Below are 27,616 nucleotides of genomic sequence, written 5' to 3'. Positions count from 1 at the left end.
TATCAGTTGAACTGGATCTCAACACTAAACATGACTGAGGGAACTGAGTGATTTATCAGTTGAACTGGATCTCAACACTAAACATGACTGTGGGAACTGAATGATTTATCAGTTGAACTGGATCTCAACACTAAACATGACTGAGGGAACTCAGTGATTTATCAGTTGAACTGGATCTCAACACTAAACATGACTGAGCGAACTGAGTGATTTATCAGTTGCTGACTTACACGATGTCTCAGTTGCTGCTGTCCATGTCATCGCATGGTTGTTTATGGAGGCTATCTCCTCTGGAGACTGTGACGCACAGAGGACTAGGGTCTTACCTCAGGCAATGGGCTACAGTACATCAACAGATAAAAACACATAATTCACTGGCTTAGGGCAGCTCAGGACTTTCTTGCTACAATGGCTCCCATGAACCTAAAATCTTAACTTAAGGGGGAAAACTACTGTGAAAGTGGCTTGGAAATGCACAGGTAAGCTAAAGGTTGAGAAGTGTTTACACAGCACCAGAGTTAAGTAATGGATGCGATTACACAAATGAATGTAAATGAATTGCAATACCTCACAGGTTCATTAACCCGATCTCATGAAACATGCTTCAGGGTTGACTGTTTCTCTAGGAGGCCTAAGCACAGCACAAAGAGGTTGGTGGCAATCAGTGGAATGGTATCAAATACATCAAACACATGGTTTCCAGGTGTTTGATGCCATTCCATTTGCCCCGTTCCTACCATTATTATGAGCAGTCCTCCTGTTAGCAGCCTCCACTGATGCACAGGTTTCACAAGCTGCAGAGGATATCCCTCATTTGGTAAATTATACAAAATATCTCATATCAACAGGTGGCTGCCATCATTTTTTTCAATATACTTCTACCTAGCATTTTATGGGACATAAACGACAATAATGATACATTTTGCCTTCAAAGAAACAAATTGGTTTTGTAAACTACGCTAAATGCACAACTCATTTCCATTTATTCTCATGGCTTATTGTTTTGATGGGACACGCATGCAGAATAGACTGTATCTGTTTATTAGACAACCTTCCCGCTAGCTTGCCATTTAGGCCTACTGTTGAGCAGCATTTTGCACATGGGTAGATTCAGCACCTTGGAGAGCGCTTGTGCAGAAACGTTGCTAGGAGAGACTTGGTCTGAGAAACAAACTGATCGATACAGCAGTTATTTGATATGTAGCCTAACAGTGGCATAGTCCCCTGAGCAGACTATCACACAAGCTTGTTTAAAGGGTTATATACCGGAATCAAATACATTAGGCAAGTAGAAAGTAAAATGAGTATAGGCCTCACCTATAATTTATGGTGCTTTACAAAACCAATCAAATTATCCTGCTGACAAGATTTTCACTGCACTGCCATTTGGGTTGAAAAAGAGAGAAAAATAAATAAATAATACACCTCCAGCCTTCATGTTAATTGTTCTGTAGCCACGAATTAGAAACACCAATCTGACAGGTTCTTGGTAGGCAACTTAGCTGCATGTAGGCCTACCAGAGAGAGGATGCCAAAAGCTGGAGAAAACAGGAATCTTGCCAAAAAACTAAACAATATCACCTACAATAACCTATTGTAGTAGGTCTGAGAGAGTGGATATGGCTATACAGTCCTACTGAGAGTGGTTATACTGTACTACAAAGTCCAGTCAACAACTGGTTGTCCTCCATGCCATATCTTCTCATTGGCTACAGTAAATTAACTTAGATAATCATGCGCTGTAGTCTGGAACCTTGCCCCCTGTGCTTAATAACGTCAAGCCATTAAAACCCAAGTAGGCCTATAATGTTATAATAAAATAATGTAATGGTACGAGAAATAGGCTAGGTTGTTTAAAGCAACAAAGGATATGGCCATTCTGTAATCTTTTTGGCATATTTCCGTATGATACAATCCTCACTAAAGATGAAGAGAGACCGGTTGACAGTAAGACAGCTCTGCTTGACAGGGATGGGGTTGTAAATGGCCATTGTCCTGGCTCTTTGGGCCATTGATTGTTTGTACACCCTAGGGCCGCTTGGGGGGCCTGCTGGCCGACCTGCCCCCCTTGGTGGGCCCGCTTGACAGACCCCTCCACGCCGGTTGGATAGTTCCTCTTCGAATCGAGCCATTCTACAATCGCACAGATCTTACTGAAAAAATCAAAACTTAGACTAGATAAAAGATAGAGAAAAAGCATCACAACACACAGTTGTTCCAGCCACGAGTTCCTTTCGGTGTGTGTAATGTTCAAGAGAATATTCAACAAACATTCAAAAATAAAATGTATTTTTCTTCAGATATTCTGTTGACTGGTCCCCGCCTTGTTACTTCCCATGCTTTCAATTGTCAAGATTTTCAAATGTAATGAAACCTGAAGGAGAAAGTTTATATTTCCATGTCAAATATTTGTCCATGGGTCTTCTTCTGGCTGAATGGCCATATATACGTAGCCTATAGCCTATCCCTTTTCACTGGGCTAAGCTTTAAAAACAGCCAGTTTAACATGTACAAATGTCGAGCAATAACAATTCGCACCATTCGCATAACGCATGCCATAAGGCGGGCTATGACTGCATAGCTCACTTACAATTAAGCTCCAAATAAAATAGATGCATTTATCTGGTTTATCCTCCTCGATTGATTTGCCATTGCGCGTTTAAGTTTTTCTTTTGTATTACCTTACCCCACGTTCCTTATGAAAACGAGGTGCCTCACATGATCCGTTCCAATAATCTTCCTATTAATTCGGGCACGGTGTAACGAGAAAACACAAGGTTGGCACCTCTGCTTCCGCTAAATCGCTCTCAGGCAATGTATAATGTAACCACTTTCTCCAGCCACTGCTCCTTATGAATCGGCACACGTGACTAAAAAGACGCCAGGCTCCACCTGTATCGTCTCTGTATCCATAGCACCAGGGAGAAAGAGGGAAGCAGCTTCTCTCTCGTTTTTTTCCCCCTGAGCAGAATAATCACCGAAATTGCTTGATAAATCGCATCAAACAATGCAAATGTAGAAATCATGAAGGACAACAAAATTAATAATTATTCATTTTTTTCATTCAATAGCATCCGCAATCTCCTGAGATGTTGTGGTCCTGGGCATCCTCCCTCCCTCTCAAGTATTGCTGCGTTTTGGGTTATCATGACCGGGTGGGGTAGCCGAGGCTACAGCAGAATATGACTGATGTTTATTCTTTGGTAAATGCTAAACACTGAGCTGAAATTATTATTATTTTTCAATATGCAAAAATGAACAGCTGCTTATTGTCTTGCGTGGTGCTATACAGCTAAATGGGTGGGGTGAGGGTTGCATCAAATTCAATACTAGCCTATAGCCTACCTGTATCTCTATCATCGTTGCTGGTGTCAAAACTGTTCAATAGCTAGAATAACATATACTACATATTATTCATGGTTAAAATAGAGAATTAGGCATGTTAAATAACATAACACAAAACTAGACCGTATCCTAGGCTACTATAGGCCATCATTATTTGGCATTTGCTAGGCCTAGCTTTCTTGTAAACTGGAATACTCATCAACAAATATGAGAAATAAATCATGTTTTAAAATGTACTTTATTACTTTACTGTGCACTTAATAAAAAAGGAGACATGGAAAAGGTGAGAATTTGTTACAGTCTAGGGCTACCCTTAGCATTTGATTTCTGTCCGCAAATCTACTAAAAATACATTTTATATCAGTCTCCATTTAAAAAAGGAGACATAGTGGTGGTCAGGGGAGAGTGAGAGACCCCCACGGTGGCTGAGGGAGGACAGAGGTGGCATGGGGGTGTTATGATTGTGTTTTGGCAGAATGGGAACTTGACTGTTGGGCTGGGGATGGGCTGGCCACCCTCTTTAAGATCTGAGCTCCCTGGGCTATGGCGGCTGACGAGTGTCTACACGTTGGGGAACAGCACTGGCAGCGGTAATACTTGCTCTTGACCTTCCAGAAGTGATCGCCATAATCAAACCTGAGTGGGGGAACACAGGGTAGCCATCAAAGCACGTGTTCATGTACTGGAGCCTTTTCCTTGAGCTTTTTGATTGATTATATAGCACAACATTAATACCACATAGAAAAGACACAATCTATTCAATGATTGTCTTATATGTTTTGTGCCTCTCACTCAATCTGATCACCTGACTGAATGGGCTTGCTGGAGAAGAAGGCAATGCGCGGGAACCGCAGGTCCTGTTGCATGGTGAACACTCGGACTGCTAGCAGGTGGTTTATAAACCAGCCAATGTTGCCAAAGAGTCGCGCATCAATACAGTGCACATCACCCACCTGCACAACAGTAGATGAAGCAATAAATACAATTATAATACATTTTATTTGGCAGACGCCTTTCAGGGTACTCAAAGACATCGTACATTAAAAGTAGGCCTGCATAAAGCAAGTGCAGTACATAAGATTGTAAAATCTACTGCATCAAAGTAAAATGCCATGCCTCCAATCATTCACTCAATTAATACAATTAGTAAAGGCTGATATGTTGAGCCCTCCTGTGAGGAGGTAGCATAGACAGTCATGAAATAGTCCATTTTTCAATATGCTTTAGTATACCAAATAGCCATCAAGCAAACTAAAAGCTGATGCAGCAGATGCGTGCTGTAAGAGGAACATGTATCAAAAGAACGTTGTCTCTGACATTGGCATTGTGTGCTCTTCAGCACCGCCCGTTGGTATACAAAAGTATAAAAATGATGCCACATTAACAATACTACATTCGGAATACACCATTGACCAATAACAATGTGAGATTCTCCTAGATGTAATTTAAAATCACCTTATTGTCCAGGGTGAAAAGGAATGAGTCATTTTCCCTGCCATCTGCCTCTGCATCATTAATGATTTCACCCACATACCTGCACAATAAAGAGAGACTGCTGTATATAATCTGTGTAATCACAACATTGAAATGAAGAACTGAAAATTACAAATCCTGTTTTAACATTATCTGTTCATGACATCACAATTGGCTCATGTCATTTGTATACCAAGACATTATCATAGTTATGGTTGGGCAGTTTTCCAAACACTCAATAAAATGTCTTCCATAACATTCAGGGCCTCACTCGGAAATAAAAGTTCCTTGAGGAATATCCTGCAGTGCTCTCACACCCCAGCCCATCCTCTGGGTTTTATAGAGCTGCAGCCAAGCCCTGAAAACAGACAAGAGAAGACATACATCCAGTCCAACTAACTGAAAAGACAGACAGTGCAGCCATAGTTGATCAAGTGTTCAGAGAAACTGATATTTTAATGGTTGGCTGAAACTGTATAACAAAAAGATAGACATTTTATTTGCTCCTTTTCTTACTTTTTAACTCTGCGTTGTTGGGAAAGGACTCGTAAGTAAGCATTTGATGGTAAAGTATACACCCATTTTATTCGCCGCATGTGACAAATAAAATGTGATTGATTGATTGATCAGATGATGGTGGGGTAGGGAGGTCCAGTTACCGGGATTCCATTCTGAACACTCAAACAGGACCGGAGGCTCCTTCTGACAGAATTCCAGAGGCAGAAGCCCCTCCTGAACAACCCCAAGCAACACACTTTACAGGTCATATAACACATCACATATGGGAGTCCATAATATCCATTTGAAATACATGAAAGCATTAACTTCACCTTGTAATGTGAACTTTTCCTTGGTGTAGTTATGTACTTACTTTGTTACACCAACAGCGCAGGCTGAGCTGGACACACATGCAGGTATTTGAAGAGCAGTCATCTGTACATCCGCAATGCTGAAATAGAAGGAGAGTGAGATTTCATTAAACAACACTTATCGAGAGAAATTGTGTGACTTTGTCTGGCCCACAGTAACTAACGAAGCAGAACAAGATGGGATTGGACTATGACTATGTGTTTCACAGAGCACTGGAGGTTCACCTGTAAATGAGTGATGTCCTTGTCTATAATAATTGGGGAGGTGACACAGCTGTCAGGGACTTATTTGTAGTTATCAGGACAGGAGTCACTGTCCACCCAACTCACACAGGTGATGGGGACTGCCTCATACCCCCGAGAGATGTCCCTGAAGAGGACAGAGAGGATGACAAATAATCGACACATTTACAGTAATCAGACAAAATTGTATCCCTTCATGTTCCCTCTCACCTCCCTAAGGTACACCATGCTGTTATACCTGCTAAGGACCTTCTCTCCATGACTGTCCCTGATTCTCCTAGCATCTGTCAGCTTCTTATTGGTGTTCAGGGCCGCCCACACCTTGGAGTTGTAGATACAGCAGTCCAGAGGAGTCTCCCCCTCTCTGTTCCTCAGGTTCACGTCTGCTTCTCGGGACAGAAGCAGTCTGGAGGAGTAGACATCATACTGGATGTGGCTGGGCTCTCTCTCACATCCCCAGCATGGCTATGGTCAGCAGCATGACTGCCACCCACTGGCCAGTCTAGCGCAGCCACTGTCTCTGGATGTGTGCATCTATGTGTGGACAGGTTCCTTCCATAAATGTATCTAGGCTATATACCTACAACTGGTCTCATTGCAGGTTAGTGCGCTTATGATAATATTTTTAAAAATCCAGGTGGGATAGGCTATTGATAACAAAACCTATTTTTCAAGAACAACCTGGTGTCATGCTGCAGCTCTGGGAGAATGGAGACTGTCTTAATTCTCACGTCACACATTCCAGTTGGTTCTCCCTGGCAGCGATATGTAGAGGTGAGTCCCCATGGATGTTGACTGCATTGAGGTCACATCTGGCATCAAGCAGGATCTGAGCAATGTCATCGGAGACAGACAGGGCTGCCCAGTGGAGGCCAATGTTCTCCTCCTGAACAGGGATCACAAGTCAACATGGAAAACACACCCAGGACCAACACCTTCCCCACACACCACAGAAACAACCTTGCATCTAAAGGCTACTGTATCTTGAAGATACATTGTTATATTTTTGGGCCATTTATGTCAAGTGTATCAGCATACAGTATGTCATATACACTATACAAACATTTGAGGAAGAAATCATACTCACACAGACCAATTGATATGTTCTCCTTTACAAAAAATACTGCAGTTATGACTTAAGTTGTTAATTCCTCAAAGAAGTAAGTTGACTTCTTGTTGTATGCGCCCAAGGTGACATTCTGAAGCATCCATTTAACTTGGATTACACCATGTACTGTAGGTGAAACGTGCAGACCGGAACATTATGCACCCCATGGGATCCATCCCACTGTAACCTTGCCTGTGTCTAGCCTCCCCGCCCCTCCTCAGGCTGTGAGAACAGAAGGTACGTAAAGGTGATGGGATGTACAGTAGGGTGAACAGCATGCATCCTATACAGTACTGACCTTGTCTCGGATGTTAACATCAGCCCCTTTGGAGAGCAGCAGTAAGACCAGCTCTCTGTGCTTGTACTCTAGCCCAGGTGATAGGGGTCCACCCATCATCATCCTGAAACCAAGCACAACCAATCAAGTTCATTAAAGTAAACTTAAATTGAAACTAAAATGAATAATGAAAAAAACAAGTAAACTGAAATAAAATAATTAACAAAACCCGTGTGAAAAACTAAAACTATACTGAAACTATTATTTGTCTCCAAAATAAAACTAACCGTTCAGTTTGTTTTTTGGGGGGGCAAAAAGCTTTTTTTCCTAATGGGGTTTTGAAGCTTGTGAATCTGGCGGGTCAAATTGAGATTAACTTTATAATTTAAAGGTAGATTCAGTGAGATGATGTTGCCACAAGCAGCACCGCAGATATTGGGTGCATTTGAGTGGTAAGGCTAAATAGGGCCCTATAAATTCTGCGTTGCAGAGAATGCGGACGGAACCATGGAATCCAGACATTAAAACGAAATTCAACAATATTAAAAAATGTATTGAACTTAGTAGGAAATCAACTACATATATTGAAAGCTGAAAAGGTTTCCCCAAAACCCATCTCAATTAAATGTTAACTACGAATAGCCTATGCTTACCTGGCAGAATGATATCATGATTATTTGCATCAATCCAGTGGCCATTTGTTTTGCAAACTTTGCAAACAATTTCTTAAATTTTTCCCGGACGACAAAAATGATCTCCTGATGTAGTTTAGACATGGCTGTCAAATTAGAACATCCAATTATTTAGAATGTCGAAATTCACATATTCACATTCCCGTATTACATACTCACAAACTGAAATCATAATATAATATTGCGTGTACATTGTACAAACAATTAGTGACAGAGAGACTCAAATATCACATTGATTTGTATACATCCACTGAACACATAAATCATTAATTGGTTCCTGTTTTAGTCATGTCTTTGGTCAAGTTCAGAATGCAACACACTGTGAAAGGCAGCGATCGACTTGACAAAAGTCAAATCAAATCAAATGTATTTATAAAGCCCTTCTTACATCAGCTGATATCTCAAAGTGCTGTACAAAACCCCAAACAGCAAGCAATGCAGGTTTAGAAGCACGGTGGCCAGAACGCCAGAACCTAGGAAGAAACCTAGAGAGGAATCAGGCTATGAGGGGTGGCCAGTCCTCTTCTGGCTGTGCCGGGTGGAGTTTATAACAGAACATGGCCAAGATGTTCAAATGTTCATAGATGACCAGCAGGGTCAAATAATAATAATCACAGTGATTGGCGAGGGTGCAGCAGGTCAGCACCTCAGGAGTAAATGTCAGTTGGCTTTTCATAGCCGATCATTCAGAGTTTCTCTACCGCTCCTGCGGTCTCTAGAGAGTTGAAAACAGCAGGTCTGGGACAGGTAGCACGTCCGGTGAACAGGCCAGGGTTCCATAGCCGCAGGCAGAACAGTTGAAACTGGAGCAGCAGCACGGCAAGGTGGACTGTGTGATCCGCTCGAACACGTCATTGAGATGAACACAACAGCTAAGTGCATTGTTAAAGGCTTTTTTGCCCTTCCGCTTCACTTTATACACAGAAGATCTCCGCTAAACACAGAATCAAGATGTTATCAGTCTCTCTTTTACCAATGATAACTTCAGAACAAAGTTGACTACAAATACAAGGTTGCCAATGTCTTTGAAATTGTTACAAACAAGCGAAGGACAAAAATCAAGATGACTGCAATAAAAGATAAATAGTATAGGCCTACATATTTCAATCATATTGAAATCAATTTAATATTCAATTGATCGATTTATTTTTGCTCATTGCTCATTTTTGCCTCAATATATTTATTTCATGTGCAACAACATGAATATCCCTTTGAGCATGGTGAATTTGGAGGGTGTATCAATACACCCAGTCACTACAAATAAACAGGCATCCTTCCTAATCCAGTTACCCGAGAGGAAGGAAACCGCTCAAGGATTTCACCATGAGACCAATGGTGATTTTAAAACAGTTACAGAGTTTATGGCTGTGATAGGAGAAAACTGAGAATGGATCAACAACATTGTAGTTACTCCGTGAAAAAGGGTTTGAAACCTCTGCTTTGGAGTATCTTATTGCACACAATGTTGATAGGGCATTACTTACTTACAGTTTGAAGGCATAACAATGCAAGGCAAAACATGGTAAATCACCTGGAATCATGACAACAGTGAGGAGCAATTTCAGTCTCTAGCTTTCCCATTAAGGTCAGGAGTTTTACAATCCATTTAATATCACCCACAATATATTGAACATCCTAATAGGCAGACTGTTAAACTGTCTTCCAACAGCACTGACCTCCAACTCACCCTGCCAAAGCCTAGCTGATAGTACGCGTAAATTATGGATAGACGATTTCAATAAAGCTGTTAACATTTCAACTGGACCTGTTAGTAGAAGAAGGAGCAGAGCATGGATGGGTAACTACCTGACAGTTGACCTGTTTGGATGTCTTGGACAGGAGATTATCCACTATGGTGTAATGTCCCAGTTTAGCTGCCAAATGCAGACAGGTGGAGCCCTTGATATCCTGAGAGGAGATGAAGATCAAAATGTTATTCACTGGTTTTGTTCATGGCTGTTTAAAAAAACACCAACTTAAAAGAATGTTTACCACTTTTTCTCCCCAAATTTGTGATATCCAATTGGTAGTTACAATCTTGTCCCATCGCCGCAACTCCCCTATGGACTCGGGAGAGGTGAAGGTCGAGAGCAATGCGTCCTCCGAAACACGACCCTGTCAAGCCGCACTGCTTCTTGACACATACACTGCTACACTGCTACACATACACTCGAACCCGGGTCTGTAGTGACGCCTCAAGCACTGCAATGCAGTGCCTTAGACCGCTGTGCCACTCGGGAGGCCCAAAACACAGACCTTGAGCTGCTACAGCATGTGGTTAATAGTTTAAGACATGAACGTGTCATGGACATAAAACAGCTTGATCACTTTACATCTACAGTACACCAGAGGTCCAGCTCATTTTGCGAAAGTCTTGTCTTATGAACGGTAACACAGCTTGTGGGGTTGACAGAAGATCATGGCCTATCTATGGGGGGGATCAATGAACTCTGCTCCACACACTGACATTATAGCTGACCGCTGCCCCGGCCCTCAGCAGGTACTTGACCGTGTCCAGATGGTTGTTGTCACAGGCGTCCATCAGGGGGGTTCTCTGCTCCTCATCAATAATGTCCAGGTTAGCTCCAGCCTAAGCGGGATGGGGAATCAGAAACCTTTTACACCTGTATGCTTGCACTGTATAATAGAGTGAAACTCACAACCCTTTGCACTGTAAACACAACGTACTCAAGAAGCACTGTCAATATTGACCCCGAAAAGCAAATACATTTTACTTGGCGTGAGGGACAGGAATGCAGCAGAGCTGCTAACTTAGTCATCTGCTACACTTGTATGCCAAGTGATTATAATGTGAAGAGAGAGCCAATACCTGCTATACGTCAGAGTACATCTCCTCACCTGGACAAGCATGCAACAGACCTCCTGGTGTCCTTCAGCTGCTGCAGCATGTAGAGGGGTCCTCTTGTTCTGACGGTCCATCAGGGTGTTGGGGTCTTTTCCATCCACTGGAACAAAGAGGTAAATTACCTTTTGAGTCATGTTGACAACTTTCCCCTCGGGGACAATAGAGTATATCGTGAAAATAAAATAAAATCAACAAGTTGTTTACTTTTTCATTCAAGTTAAAATATTAGAAGAGGATTGCTCCAAGAGGAACGAACTAGGCATACAAATGAAACCTGGAGAGATGTGGCATGTTCTTACCCAGCAGATGGATGACTTTCTGGAGCTCCCCGTGATGGGCAGTGATGTACAGTTGCTTCGTGTGATATTTCACTTTCTTTGGCCTCATACTAAATACCAAAAAGAGAAATCTAGCTCCAGTACATCACTTGGTATGCAGCAGAAACATCTGTAAGAGTGCCTATTACGGTCCACATTGACATGAAACAGTAATGACTACGGACCTACTATGTGTTCATTATATTGTATTATCTCATCCAAACTGCTAAAAGTCTAATAAGTAATGACTTTAAAAATAGCAAAATTTTAACCTTACTTTACCTCATCCAGGGCCATCAGGATGCTCTCCAGTGACGTTTTAGCTGATTTCTCTCCATCACCTAAAGGCTGTCTCTTCAGGCTAGTACAAGACAGCATACAGCAATCATTACCATTACATATTAAGCTAAATACCCAAGCAAATGATCAATGCTAGCACTAATGCAGAGAGAAAGAGACACAAATTAGGATAGAGGGAATCAAATTAAGAATGGAAGAGTAAAGTCTAAATAACCTGTTGTTGGGGGAGGTGTCCAGAGTCCTCTCAAGCTCAGTGGTCTTCTTAGGCCTGTGAATGAGGGGCCAGGTGGACACAGCAGGAACAGGGGCCACAGGGGAAACAGCTGGCACAAGAGGAAGTACGGGCTCAGGTTTGGGGACAGTGACTTCCTGGGCCCCGGTGGCATCCTTCCCACAGTGGGGATAAAAGCTCTGGGCCTTGATGACTGAGGCACAGCCACTGTGGAAACGGTGAGAGATGCTGCCATACGGTCTGCACACCATGAAGGTCCCCTGCATAACACATACATGATTAGTCAAATATTCATATTAAAGGCAAAGCAGAGTGCTTTAAGAATTAACAACCACAATAAAGTAATGGGACAGGTGTGTCAGCCTATCAGGTCTATCTTGGTTTATCCCTGCTGTATTCCTCCACTCACCGCCCTGCAGAAGAGGCCACAGGCAGGGCATCACTGGTGCTTGACCTGTGGTCCTCACACAGAACTAGCAGATGCACTGTGTTGGACGGACGCATCATCTCAGGCTTCACAACATTCCTCTGACATCGACTCACCTGTATGGAGGAGATGAACGGAGACATAAATAGAAAGAAGCAGAGAAATAAGGGTTGTTTAGACATTAGCTCAACACACAAAGGCTGGGTAAAGGTTAACTTCGCCCCCAGGCTATTTCAAACTTTGGGGAGGATATTTGGTGCGCAAGACTAGGGAAATGTTGCTTCAGAGCAGGTCAGACTCACCAGACCATCCACCCTCTCTGTGGCCATGCAGGTGTGCTCAGTCTGGAATAGGCTCTCCCCACTGCATGGGGTCTCCATGCGACAGCAGCACAGAGGGAGCTCTTCAGACAGGTCCGTCTCTGTCACCTCACCATCAACTGGAAAGCATGCAAAATAACACAAATCAACATCCAGGTCAACAAAACAGATTTAATATACAGCATATTAATGTATTGTACAAGTATCATTTCATAACTCATGATGAAATGTTTAACTCATCTCTAGGTAAACTGTTACCTGAGAGAGGAGGAGACAACAGCTCATCTTGGGCTTTCAGATGTAGCGATTCCAAAGTGAATTAAAGGGATTCCTGCTTACTGCTGTTGTCCTCTTTCTCCGTTTTGTTTCCTTTGGTTAAATCTTCCTTTGATTAAATCCATTTTCTACACACTGCTTGGCTAACAGTGCATGGCTTTCTTACATTTCACAAATCTCTCTGTGTGTCAGATCTTCTCTCTTCTTTCTGACACTTTCTTGCTTTTCCGCCTTCGTAGCTAGGCTGTCTTTCTGCAGGGAGAAGAGGAGAATCATTCAGACACTATTATAGAGAATCAAAGTTCAGCCACAGTGCATTTCTACACAAATATTTACAATAGAGTAGATGGGATGGGTCTCTTACCTTCAACACTTTGGTATTCTTCTTGGGGACAAAGTTGTACATTCCCATCTTCCTCTTCCTTTTCCTAGACCCTGCAGACACATACGGACGGAGAAGTGGCAGATGGTGGTTCAAGCTGGCACAGTATGTCATCACTAAATAAAGTGGACATCAGAGACAGCGTAGAAGAACAGTCTTCCCAGGAAGGAAGATGACTAACCTGGATGTGACTTGGTAGAGACAATATTATTTATTTTAAGGCTCGGAGGTAGCTTCATGTGGGAGGGGGCCATTGTGTTTTCCATCCACATGCCTGCCATGCTCAACTCTGCTCCGTCCCCGTTAAAAAGCTTTAGAACAGACTCTAATGAGATCGGAGACCAGTCATAATTTAAAAGGACAACATTTCATGTTCTGGGTTAAGATGAACATTACCTTCAGTACTGCTGGATTGGAGGCAGGTTTGCCCATAGTCTTCCATGCACACCGTGTCCTGGCTGGAGAGTCCTCAGATGGAGAGGTATGAGTTTGTAAATCTGAGATCCCTGCTGCAACAGCTTCTCTACCATTGTCTGCAGGGGTATGAGGGGTTTTGGTCAGTTTATGGGCTGAACCACCTGTCCTTTGAGGGTCTGCTCTTGCTTTTTTTTTATGCACAATAAAACCATTGGAGCCAGTGAGAGCCATGAACGGATGTCATCTTGGCTTTAGCTTTTTTGTTGACCTGCGATTTAGCACTCAGAGCCTTCTTCCCCTTGGCCCCAGTGGGTGTCACAGAGGGGGGGTTAGGCTGTCTTTTTCCTGCCTCTGATTCCTGACTGACTCCCCTACTCTCCATGGCTGTCCTGGAGGAATCCTCTGGCCTCTCCACACCAATGTCAACAGTTTCACCTGGAAGATTACAGCTGTTAGTCCCATCAAATAAGATGCTACATTAATCACATTCACACACTGTTAAGTGGGCAAGTGGTAGTTGTAAATGAGGCCAATGTGAGAGTGATTATAGCATAGATAGAACTCACCAGTCCCCTCTGGATCTGGGGCAGCACGGCGTTCCTTTGTCAACGTAGATCTCTCAGCATCTTCCTCACAGCTCTTTTAGGGTCGCACCTGGCAAGCTGAGAAATATCACCAAAATCAGGACAATCCCATTTGACATTTCAGCACAGTTCAGTATCTCAATCGCAGTACTTGTGCCTACTTAGCGCAAGTTTAGTTTTTCACCAAACTTTAAAAAACACAAGTACTTCTCTAATCCATGTTTAGTACTGCTACAAATGATGCTGTACTACCAGAACCCATCTTTCAAATCCGTAATCTACATCTTTACAAAAGGGTCGTGTAAAACGTTGAGAAAAACAAAACAAAAACAAAGCTTAACCTTACGACCACACACACAGAGTCAAGCACTGAAAAGACTCCAAAAAGTACATGCCAAATACAAGTAAGATCCAGAAGTTGGCCCTTGCAAAGGTTTAGGCAACAAACTAGCTTCATACCTGCTTTCTCGATGGCCTCAGTTGTTGAGCGAGAGTAAGGGGGGGGAAGAACAGAGCCAGAGCACACTGCTTCCCCTTCCTTTCCCCACCCGCACAGTTCAGCCACGGTCATGTGACAATAACTACTGCTTCTCTGGGTTCCATCTGCACAACCCAGATGGAGCCTGCTCAGTCAACATATGTGGCCCCTTTCAGGAGCAGCAGTGCATGAGCCAGCCAGAGTGTGGCACAGCAGTACTGCACCAAAAAAGACCTGTCACTCTACAGCCACATTAGACACAGGGGAAGTAGCTATGTGAGAATGCTGTTCATAGACTACAGCTCAGAGTTCAACACCATAGTCCCCTCCAAGCTCATCACCAAGCTGTGGACCCCTGGGACTGAACATCTCCCTCTGCAAATGGATCCTGGAATTTCTGACGGCCCTGCCCTTGGTGGTGAGGGTAGGCAACAACACCTCCGCCACGTTGACCCTCAACACGGGGGCCCCTCAGGGGTGTGTGCTTTGTTGCCTCCTGTATTCCCTGTTCACCCACAACTGAGTTGCCACGCATGACTCCAACACCATCATAAAGTTTGCTGACGACACGACGGTGATAGGCCTGATCACCAACGGTGATGAGACAGCCTACATGGAGGAGGTCAGAGACCTGGCAGTGTGGTGCCAAGACAATAATCTCTCCCTCAACGTTAGTAAGACCAAGGAGCTGATCGTGGACTATGAGAGAAAGAGGGGAGAGCACGCCCCCATCCACATTGACGGGGCTGTAGTGGAGCGGGTCGAGAACTTCAAGTTCCTTGGCGTCCACATCACTAAGGACTTAACATGGTCCACATACCCCCAGACAGTCATGAAGAGGGCACGGCAGCGCCTCTTCCCCCTCAGGAGTCTGAAAAGATTTGGCATGGACCTCCGGATCCTCAAAAAGTTCTACAGCTGCACCAACGAGAGCATCTTGACTGGCTGCATCACCGCTTGGTATGGCGGAAGACACATTTCAATTGATTGTATTCAGTTGTACAACTGACTAGGTATCCCCCTTTCCCTTTCCCAAATGCACCGGCCTCAACCACTACATAGGATGGTGCGGACAGCCTAGTATATCACTGGGGCCGAGCTCCCCGCCATACAGGACCTCTATATCAGGCGGTGTCAGAAGAAGGCCCGAAAAATTTCCAAAGACACCTAAGCCATAGACCCATCAAACTCAACGCTGGACCTCGAAGCCAGTTTCACTGCATTTTTTCATTGTTACACTCTAATCAGGGACTGATTTAGATCTGGGACCCCAGGTGGGTCCAATTAATGATCAGGCTGAACAGAAAACCAGCAGGCTCTAGACCTCGTAGGCAGTGTTGGAAAAAGTACCTAATTGTCATACTTAATAGAAAAGGACTCAAGTAAAAGGGAAAGTCCCCCAGTAAAATACTACTTGAGTAAAAGTCTAAAGGTATTTGGTTTTAAATATACTTAAGCATCAAAAGTAAATGTAATTTCTCAAATATACTTAAGTATCAAAAGAAAAAGTATAAATCATTTCAAATTCCTTATATTAAGCAAACCAGACGGCACCATTTCAGGGGCACACCACAACACTCAGATGTCATATACAAACCAAGCAAACAAAGCACTTGTGTTTAGTGAGTCCTCCAGATCAGAGGCAGTAGGGATGACCAGGGATGTTCACATGATAAGTGTGTGAATTGGACAATTTCCCTGTCCTGCTAAGCATTCAAAATGTAATGAGTACTTTTGGGTGTATGGAGTAAAAAGTACATGATTTTCTTTAGGAATGTAGTGAAGAGTTGTTCAAAATATGAATAGCAAAGTAAAGTATAGTAAAGATACAAAAAAACTACTTAAGTAGTACATTAAAGTATTTTTACTTAAGTACTTTACACCACTGCTTGTAGGTTAAGAGTTGAATACCCTGCCATAGACTTTTCACTCTGTTACTGTCCGGCAAATGGTACCGGAGCATCAGCTCTCAGCTTAAATATTTCAGATAGATTGTGGCTTCTATCAATGTAACTGCATTATTTCCAATTCCCCATATATATATATATATATATATATATATATATATATATATGTTTGTAAATATATATATTATTTGAAATATATTTTCTGTTACTGTCCGGCAAATGGTACCGGAGCATCAGCTCTCAGCTTAAATATTGCAGATAGATTGTGGCTTCTATCAATGTAACTGCATTATTTCCAATTCCCCATATATATATATATATATATATGTTTGTAAATATATATATTATTTGAAATATATTTTACTATTTTATTATTTTCCCCTAACCATACCACCTATCCCCAAATTGGAGTAAACTAATGGACAACAATATTTAGGCTTCAACTTCCAGCGTAAACATACTATATTCATTACAAACAGTAACCAGCCAAGTAGAACAGTTACACAAGTCAGAAATAGAGATATAATTAATCGCTTACCTTTGATCTTCATATGGTTGCTCTCAGCAGACATTAATTTACTCAATAAATGTTCCTTTTGTTCGATAAAGTCTCTTTATATCCAAAAACCTCTGTTTTGTTCGCGTGTTTTCTTCAGTAATCCACAGGCTCAAACACAGTCAAAACAGGAAGACAAAAAAATCCAAATTGTATCCGTAAAGTTCATAGAAACATGTCAAACGATGTTTATATTCAATCCTCAGGTTGTTTTTAGCCTAAATAATCGATAATGTTTCAACCGGACAATAACGTTGTCAATTTAAAAGGTAAACAAGAAACGCACTCTCTCCGTCTAGCGCATGAAAAGCTCTCTGACAATTTAGGGTCGACTCATTGAGACTGCTCTTACTTCTTAATTTTTCAGAATACAAGCCTGAAACAATTTCTAAAGACTGTTGACGTCTAGTGGAAGGCATAGAAACTGCAATTTGAGTCCTAAGTCAATGGATACTGTAATGGCATTGAAAAGAAAACTACAAAACCAAAAAAGAAACTACTTCCTGAATGGATTTTTCTCAGGTTTTCGCCTGCCAAATCAGTTCTGTTATACTCACAGACACTATTTTAACAGTTTTGGAAACTTTAGAGTGTTTTCTATCCAAATCTACAAGTCCAAATCTATATGCATATCATATCTTCTGGGCCCGAGAAGCAGGCAGTTTAATTTGTGCATGCATTTCATCCAAAATTCCGAATGCTGCCCCCTACCCTAGAGAAGATAAAGAAGTTAGGTCCAACACATGGAACGTACAGTGTAATTCTGAAACAAATAGATCACCACCATTCTAAGAAAATCCTTGTAGCATAATAGCTGATAAATCAGGTTCTAGATCATTTAGATAAGGTTCCCGTACTTTGTAGAACTGATCTGTTTTAGAATGCAATGTGCATGTCAGATATGCCAATGGCACCCATTCAAATAGTATCTTATGCCAATCTTAACTGAAGGGACCTTATCACTAATCCACTGTAAGAGGATGTTTGTCACGCCCTGGCCTTAGTATTCTTTGTTTTCTTAATTATTTTAGTTAGGTCAGGGTGTGACATGGGGAATGTATGTGTTTGTTGTAGTGTCTAGGGTGGTTGTAAGGTTTAGGGGGTTTATTAGAGTAGTTGGGTTTATGTTTAGTATAGTAGTCTAGCTGTGTCTATGGTTGAGTGTAAGTATCTAGGAAAGTCTATGGTTGCCTGAATTGGGTCTCAATTAGAGACAGCTGGTTATTGTTGTCTCTGATTGGGAGCCATATTTAAGGCAACCATAGGCTTTAGCTGTTTGTGGGGAATTGTCTATGTTGAACGTAAGTAGTTTGTGTGTGCACTTGCGTTTGTAGCTTCACGGTCGTTTGTTGTTTTTGTATAGTTTGTATAAGTGTTTCGTTTCATGTTCATCTTCGTCGTTATAATAAAAGAAGATGGCTTATTTTCCACATGCTGCGTTTTGGTCCGTCTCTCATCCACACGATCGTGACAGAATTCCCCACCAACATGGGACCAAGCAGCGTAAATCAAGGCAGAGTGGCTGGAAGCCCGAGAGGCTACCCCAAAAATTTCTTGGGGGAGGGCACACGGGGAGTGTGGCTGGGTCAAGTGGGAGAATTGAGCCAGTTCCCCGTGCTTACCATCAGGAGCAGTTGGCTAAACGAAGGTATGAGTCGGAGAATGTGGAGGAGTTATTGGACAGATTGGAGGAAAGTGAAAGGATGGGAGATTATGAGACATTTGAGGAGTTGTTGGTGTTATTGGAGGAGAGCGAAGAGAGAGAGATGTTGATATGGGGGAGCATACAACCAGGTAAGGTTGGGAAGCCTCCTGTGCGTCTCCTGAGCCCTGTACGCACTGTTCCTTCTTCCCGCACTCTTCCTGAGGTGCGTGCCCTCAGCCTGGTACCACCAGTACCGGTACCACGCACCAGGCCTATAGTGCGCCTCGAGAGTCCAGTGTGCCCTGTTCCTCCTCCACGTACTAGCCCTATGGTGCGTGTCTCCAGTCCGGTACCACGCACCAAGCTTCCTGTGTGTTCCCAGAGTCCTGTGCGTCCTGTTGCTGCTCCCCGCACTAGCCCTGAGATGCGTGTCCCCAGTCCGGTACCACCAGTTCCGGCACCACGCACTAGGCCTAATGTGCGTCCCCAGGGTCCAGTATGCCCTGTTCCTTCTCCCCGCACTAGCCCTGAGATGCGTGTCCCCAGCCCGGTACCACCAGTTCCGGCACCACGCACTAGGCCTAATGTGCGTCTCCAGGGTCCGGTATGCCCTGTTCCTTCTCCCCGCACTAGCCTGAAGGTGCGTGTCCTTAGCCCGGTGCCTCCAGTTCCGGCACCACGCACCAGGCCTACAGTGCGCCTCATCCGGCCAGAGCCGTCCGTCTCCCCAGCGCCATCTGAGCCGTCCGTCTCCCCAGCGCCATCTGAGCCGTCCGTCTCCCCAGCGCCATCTGAGCCGTCCGTCTCCCCAGCGCCATCTGAGCCGTCCGTCTCCCCAGCGCCATCTGAGCCATCCGTCTCCCCAGCGCCATCTGAGCCATCCGTCTCCCCAGCGCCATCTGAGCCATCCGTCTGCCCAGTGCCGTCTGAGCCATCCGTCTGTCCCGAGCCATTAGAGCCGCCCGTCTGTCCCGAGCCGTCAGAGCCGTTAGTCAGTCAGGAGCCGCTAGAGCCATTCGTCAGACAGGATCTGCCAGAGCCGCCAACCAGACAGGATCTGCCAGAGCCGCCAACCAGACAGGATCTGCCAGAGCCGCCAACCAGACAGGATCTGCCAGAGCCGCCAACCAGACAGGATCTGCCAGAGCCGCCAACCAGACAGGATCTGCCAGAGCCGCCAACCAGACAGGATCTGCCAGAGCCGCCAACCAGACAGGATCTGCCAGAGCCGCCAACCAGACAGGATCTGCCAGAGCCGCCAACCAGACATGAGCAGCCAGATCCGTCAGCCAGCCATGAGCAGCCAGTTCCGTCAGCCAGCCATGAGCAGCCAGTTCCGTCAGCCAGCCATGAGCAGCCAGATCCGTCAGCCAGCCATGAGCAGCCAGATCCGTCAGCCAGCCATGAGCAGCCAGATCCGTCAGCCAGCCATGAGCAGCCAGATCCGTCAGCCAGCCATGAGCCGTCCAGCCAGGATCCGCCAGAGCCGGCCAGCCAGGATCCGCCAGAGCCGGCCAGCCAGGATCCGCCAGAGCCGGCCAGCCAGGATCCGCCAGAGCCGGCCAGCCAGGATCCGCCAGCCAGCCAGGATCCGCCAGAGCCAGCCAGCCAGGATCCGCCATTCAGTCCGGTGCTGCCCTTCAGTCCGGTGCTGCCCTTCAGTCCGGAGCTGCCGTACCTCAGTCCGGAGCTGCCCCTTATCCTGGGGCTGCCCCTTATCCTGGGGCTGCCCCTTATCCTGGGGCTGCCCCTTATCCTGGTGCTGCCCCTTAGTCCGGTGCTGCCCCTTAGTCCGGTGCTGCCCCTTAGTCCGGTGCTGCCCCTTAGTCCGGTGCTGCCTCTTAGTCCGGTGCTGCCCCTTATTCCAGTGGGGTTAAGAAAGCGGGTAGTGACTATGGTGGGGTGGGGACCACGACCAGTGCCGGAGCCGCCGCCGTGGACGGACGCCCACCCAGACCCTCCCCTAGACTATGTGCTGGTGCGCCCTGAGTTCGCACCTTAAGGGGGGGGTTATGTCACGCCCTGGCCTTAGTATTCTTTGTTTTCTTAATTATTTTAGTTAGGTCAGGGTGTGACATGGGGAATGTATGTGTTTTTTGTAGTGTCTAGGGTGGTTGTAAGGTTTAGGGGGTTTATTAGAGTAGTTGGGTTTATGTTTAGTATAGTAGTCTAGCTGTGTCTATGGTTGAGTGTAGGTATCTAGGAAAGTCTATGGTTGCCTGAATTGGGTCTCAATTAGAGACAGCTGGTTATTGTTGTCTCTGATTGGGAGCCATATTTAAGGCAACCATAGGCTTTAGCTGTTTGTGGGGAATTGTCTATGTTGAACGTAAGTAGTTTGTGTGTGCACTTGCGTTTGTAGCTTCACGGTCGTTTGTTGTTTTTGTATAGTTTGTATAAGTGTTTCGTTTCATGTTCATCTTCGTCGTTATAATAAAAGAAGATGGCTTATTTTCCACATGCTGCGTTTTGGTCTGTCTCTCATCCACACGATCGTGACAATGTTTATCCTCGCTGTGAAAGTAAGGATGTTGTAAAGCCTCCTCTTACCCACAGAAGTAACATGCCTACTAGTAAAGAAACTGGGTCCAATTCTAGATTGACCCCTAGGATTTTTTCAATTTCTTGCAGAACATCAGACCAGTATCTTTGTAATTTGGAACATGACCATAAACAATGTGTTAGGGTGCCTGTATCAGTTTTACATTTAAGACACTGAGGAGAAGAGGAAGAGGTGCTGAAAGCATGTCTGTGATTTGGGGATATATGCAATCTGTGTATTATTCTTAATTGGATTGCTCTAGTACGATTACAGATAGATATTGTTTTTGCATGTCCAATGTCCTCCCACATCTCTTCGTCAATAGTAACAGACAATTCTTTCTCCCACACTTGTTTCACCCTCTGTGTGTCAACAGTAGAAAAGGACCTTATAAAGCATCATAAAACAAACTTAGACATTTTCCTTTGTGGGAAAAAAAGCATTCTTTGACAATGACAGACACATCAGGGTTGCTAATCAAGGTGGTGCTCTTCTTACTTGTAGAAAGCGGGAAAAGTCCTGCTTTGGGAGTCGATATTTCTCAACCATCTGTTCAAATGACAATAAAATCTGACCAGAAAAAAAAAAAATTGTCTGCCTATGCTCTTAATAAGTCAAAAGTTAAAGCCAGCATCCAGCAATCCTGGACCAAAATCTGGGTTGTTAACAATTGGGGTAAGAGCAGAGGTTAGTTTGGTTCTTCCCAAAAAACGTTGAACTGACCTCCATGCTTTGAGTGTGTTAAGTGTAATGGGGTTATTGCAGTAATCCTTTACAGACTTGAAACTTCTGAAAAATAAAAGATCCAGTAAGAAAAGTCTCAATGTCTAACCAAATAGAGGAGTCATCATTTGTGATCCAGTCAGAAATATAACATAGGTGGGCACACCACTGATAAAGCCTAATATTGGGCAGAACCAAGACCCCCCTAGAGCCTGGCAGCTGCAATACTGCCATCTTAACTCTTGGCTTGCGTTTACTCAATATGAAGGAACTTAGCCATTTACATCTTGTATTACCTTATTGGAGAGTAAGACTGGGATCATTTGGATTGGGTAAAGTAGTCTAGGTAAAATATTCATTTTCAAGAGGGATATTCTACCCAACCATGAAATCGGGAGAGAGTTCCAGCGCTCCAGATCCTGTCTTATTGTATCAAAGGGAACAAAATTGTCTTTGTACATTTGCTGGAATTTAGGAGTTACAAAGTTACAAAGTTAAGTTATCTGAGTTATACCCAGATACGTAAAACCTGAGGGAAACCATTTAAAAGGAAAGGGGAGGGGGGGGGGGGGGGTCCTCTTGTAGCCTGAGAATTCACTGAATACAAGTTCCTCTTGTAGCCTGAGAATTCACTGAATAATTCAATAATATTAACAAGAGATGTAATTGAAGTCTCTGGGCTAGAGATGAACATCAGAACATCATCAGCATACAAGCTTATTTTATGATGAACGTCACAAATGAGCAAGCCCTGTATAGAAGGCATTAATTACTCTGATGGCCTCGGCCAGTGGTTCCATAGCGAGTGCAAATAGGAGAGGGGACAAAGGACAGCCCTGTCTGGTATCTCTGTGCATAGAGAAGCTATTTGACCGTAGCACATTAGTAAGGACAGCAGCCTGAGGATCATCATATAAAACTTTAACCCATTTTATAAAGTTGTCCCCTAGACCAAATTTAGTCAGAGCAAAGAATAGGTAGGACCACACCACACGGTCAAATGCTTTCTCAGCATCTATGGAGAGCACAAGACCATCCATAGCACTTCGATGATAGGCTTGAATAACATTAAAAAGCCGCCTGATATTGTTACATGACTTATGGCCCTTAATGAGGCCAGTTTGGTCCCCTTTCACAATTAGTGGCAATAAGTTCTCTAGTCGTGTGGCTAGAATTTTAGAAAGCAATTTTCTATCCACATTCAGAAGGGAAATGGGTCTGTACGAGGAACAAGACTCTGGGCATTTTTCCTTTTTGAGAATAAGTGATATGTTAGCTTCCCTCAGAGTTTGAGGGAGACGGTCATTTCAAAATGAGTGGTTAAACATATCAAGCAATGGCTCAAGGATCAGGCCATGGAACTCTTTATAGAATTCACTCCAAAACCTGTCTGGTCCTGGGCCCTACCATTTTGCAGATTCTTAATAATTGCAAACATTATCTCTTCCTTGGTAACAGGGGCATTAAGGAGAGACCTCTGTTCCTTGGAGATAGTTGGGAGCTCAATCTTAGAAAATAAGACCTCCATTAATTTGGGTACATAATTTTTCAGTTCTGAGGCATAAAGATATGCATAAAATTTCTTAAATGACGTTTATCAACTAATTTTCATATAAATGATTGCCATCAGAATCAGTAATAGTAGCAATTGACTGTGAGTCAGCTCTCTTTTTAGCTAGATACGCCAAATACTTTCCTGGTTTATCTCCATGTTCATAAAGCTTTTGCCTGACAAATCTCATTTTCTTTTCAGCGTCCTGTGTTAGGAGAGAGTCCAACGTTGATCTAAGGGCTGATATTTCCTATAATAGGGAAGAAGTGGGAGTTTTAATGTAGTCCTTCTCTTTAGGTCCTAATTCCCCCTCTAAATTGTTTTGCTTTTCACGCTTTTTCCGACCTCTTAGTAGCTGAGTATGACATAATCAGACCTCTGGTGTAAGCTTTACAGGTTTCACAAAGGAGTGAGGGGTTATCTATTGATTGAGAGTTAATAGAGAAAAATCCTTTAAAGTCTGTAATAAATTATTATGTAAATGTATGGTCTTTAAGAATGCTTGTATTCAATCTCCAATGTCTTGACAAATTGGATGCCCCTTTGAGTTTTATGTCCAGGTCACCTCCGCATGATCAGACTGCAAAGACGTCTTGGGCATAAAAAAGTTATCTATTCTAGTCTGACATCCATGAGGTGCAGAGAAAAAGGTGAACTCTCTGTTGGAGGGATGAAAGGTTCTCCAAACATCAGCATACCCCAGATCATCACAAATAGCTTAAGCGACCTAGCTTGAGGAGACGGTGAAGATATACCGCTGGGAAACTTTTCAATAAGGGGGTTCAACAAACAATTGAAATCTCCTCCAACCACTGCAGTGTCTGAGTTTAATTCTGAAAAGTCTAGAAATACCTTAGTGAGGAAATCAGGGGGGTGGGCAGGGGGGAAAGTAAATATTCATTATGGAAATGTTCTGCCCTTGTAAAGTACCTTTAATTATAACAAAACAACCAAATGTATCTTTCACACATTTCAACGCCTTAAGTGGTAGGTTCACTTGACCAAACCACCCTTGTTGCAATTTCAGATGCTCCTTATAAATGAGTTTCTTGCAACAGAGCATGTTTTCCCATGTGTTGAACTCTCCTCATTCTCACCGAGCGTAAACAAAGATATGAAACCTGAACCCGAACTATACTCAACCCGAAAATTAAACATGTGTAGATCCAAAAGGGGGATTTCCCACTAGCTAACATGCAGGGGATTTCAACTCTCGAATGTAGACTCTTAAGTCTGCAAAGCCACTCTATAGCCTCATCCTTTATTTTATTTTATTTATTTTACCCCCTTTTCTCCCCAATTTTCATGGTATCCAATCGCTAGTAATTACTATCTTGTCTCATCGCTACAACTCCCGTACGGGCTCGGGAGAGACGAAGGTCGAAAGCCATGCGTCCTCCGAAGCACAACCCAACCAAGCCGCACTGCTTCTTAACACAGCGCGCCTCCAACCCGGAAGCCAGCCGCACCAATGTGTCGGAGGAAACACCGTGCACCCGGCCCCCTTGGTTAGCGCGCACTACGCCCGGCCCGCCACAGGAGTCGCTGGAGCGCGATGAGTCAAGGATATCCCTACCGGCCAAACCCTCCCTAACCCGGACGACGCTAGGCCAATTGTGCGTCGCCCCACGGACCTCCCGGTCGCGGCCGGCTGCGACAGAGCCTGGGCGCGAACCCAGAGACTCTGGTGGCACAGCTAGCACTGCGATGCAGTGCCCTAGACCACTGCGCCACCCGGGAGGCTGCCTCATCCTTTATATATATGGAAATGAAAAACCAATAAAAGAATATTGAAGCTCTTCCAACTAAAACCAAGCCTGGGCACCAATATAGATTCACACATATCTCAGTCTGAGCTATAGAGGCAATTCTTCATTGCTGCGACTTGCTTGCTAGTTGAGATTTCTGCTCTTCACTCCGTTGTCAGTTTATCCTACATTTCACTGATCTTAGTAGCTGAAAGCATTTTTATTTGTGTCCTTCAAGACAGCTGTCAAAGATCACATTAGGCTGCATTTCATTTTATTTTTATGGGGGTTTGATCACGGGGGAGGCACTAGTAATGTCTGCAGTTTTCGGTTTGGCTATTTGTTTCAAGTGTATCTCTTCGCCAAAATGTGTCATCTCTACCATGTCTTATTCGACTAGTAGTTGTTCTGAAATGTTTATTGCTTGCCTACATTTTACTCCCTCCTCTATGTTTAATATAGCACACATACATTAATTATTCATTTCGGTTGCCTATCCTGACGTAAAGTTTGTTCAATAGAATATATTTGACTCTGATGTGTGCCACAGAAAGTATTTTACTCTAGCCACAAAATTAAGGGAATTAGGGGGGGGGGGGGGGGGGGGGGGGATTGCGGCAAGGCCATTTTCTTGCCTGCCGAAACCCCCTCCCCTTCTAAATTGCCTTAATTTTGTGGCTAGAGTCAATCAACTGATTGGTTTACTGTTACTTTATAGGCTGTTCGTATCACAGGAGGGTGGTAGCACCTTAATTGGGGAGGATGGCTCGTGGTAATGGTTGGAGCGGAATGGTATCAAATACATCAAACATGTCTTTGTGTCCATGTGTTCGATGCCATTTTCTCCATTCCGTCCATTATTATGAGCCATCCTCCCCTCAGCAGCCTCCACTGGTTTGTATTCATAAACATGGTCACATTATAAATCTGTTTAATGCATTATACTAGCAGTTTGGCCCAACACTGTTCTAAGGCGCTGATGTATGGTCTTCTCAGCAGACATCTATGTTGGAACATCTATGTTGGAGATTATCTTACTCCCTTCTTTTTAGTGGAGGATAGAAAATTGGAAAGGAGCACAGCACAGGAAAATGGGATGTAACAATGAGTTTAAACTGTTACTCTAAATAGGCTGCTGTAAGAACCTTCATGTTTACAAATTACAAATGGGCCTAAAAATGGAGATGTACAATTATCCCAGCATAATCAACAACGCAAAACAAAAATGGTCCAAAACAACAACTTTATTAGGTTGTGAGTTGTAGATCGTCAAGGCACTGTATTTCCTATGCATACACAATTATTTGGATATAGAACTTGGTGAACTGTTTATAAGACAGTTGAAAGAGTATAAATAAAAATACGTTACATAAAACAGTGTATGCATCACAGGAGGTTGGTGCAACCTTAATTGGGGGAGGACGGGCTCATGGTAATGGATGGAGCGGAATAGGTGGAATGGTATCAAATGCATCAAACACATGGTTTCCATTTGCTTTGATCCCATTCCATTCGCTCCGTTCCAGCCATTATTATGAGACGTCCTCCCCTCAGCAGCCTCCACTGGTATGCATTGAGCAGTGTAAAATAATGAGTAAAGCACGCCATTGACATTCATTTATCAGCCACCAGAGGTATCTATAGAGTAGGATTTACAGTATGGTCTTCAGTTTCACATCTTAAAACAGCAGCATTACAGGGGGTTGTCTCAAAAGGTCCCTAACAGTCATTCTGATTCCCATGTAAAATAGCCTTTTGAGGTACTAAAAGATCACCCACAATATTTTTTCCTGATAAAAAAAGCAAAGTACTTTCTCTCATGTTTACAATTGGCTCATTCATCCCCCTCCTCTCCCCTGTAACCATTCCCCAGGTCGTTGCTGCAAATGAGAACGTGTTCTCAGTCAACTTACCTGGTAAAATAACGGATAAATAAAAAAAATAAAAAAATGTCAAACTAACAGGAAGTCTAAAAAGACAAACTGAATAGGCGGGGAGCTCACCTTGACTGGCGGTTCTTTGAAAAAGTCATGAAAGCAGTGAGCATCATAAATGCTGTGAGCAGTGTTGCAGTGACATTACCTCAAGCAAATCTGCTGATACACAAAGCAACTCAAACATTGAAATTGCATGCAACATCCAATCCTGTCATACGCCACATGGTTTCACAAATTATTTGTTTATCCAACTTGTTATTGTAACAGCGTCAGACAAAATGTTTGCTGTATAATTTAGCGAGCTAGCCTAAATGGAATTGTCAGCACTGTTTATCACTAGCTAGCTAGTTCCTCTTGGCAATTTTAGTAGAAATGTACTTAACAGGGTGAGGTCTGGGTA

General features: G+C 43.6%; 1 protein-coding gene and 1 pseudogene across 1 annotated transcript in view; both read right to left on the bottom strand.

Moving 5' to 3' along the window:
• LOC139545645 (voltage-dependent N-type calcium channel subunit alpha-1B-like) overlaps positions 1 to 2,910 on the bottom strand; it is a 141,190-nt gene extending 138,280 nt beyond the window's left edge. Inside the window, exon 1 of the mRNA XM_071353624.1 lies at positions 1,873 to 2,910. Within this exon, the coding sequence (XP_071209725.1) occupies positions 1,873 to 2,132 (260 nt within the window). The 5' untranslated portion in view covers positions 2,133 to 2,910. The remainder of the gene's footprint in view (positions 1 to 1,872) is intronic.
• Positions 2,911 to 3,612: 702 nt separating this feature from the next.
• On the bottom strand, positions 3,613 to 13,936 carry LOC139545594 (histone-lysine N-methyltransferase EHMT1-like; annotated as a pseudogene).
• Positions 13,937 to 27,616: the final 13,680 nt, after the last annotated feature.

This window comes from Salvelinus alpinus, chromosome 19 (genome assembly GCF_045679555.1).
Source record: "Salvelinus alpinus chromosome 19, SLU_Salpinus.1, whole genome shotgun sequence".
In the NCBI taxonomy this organism is placed as follows: Eukaryota; Metazoa; Chordata; class Actinopteri; order Salmoniformes; family Salmonidae; genus Salvelinus; species Salvelinus alpinus.
Note: the sequence above shows the minus strand (reverse complement) of the source record. Positions and strands in the feature narration are given on the sequence as shown.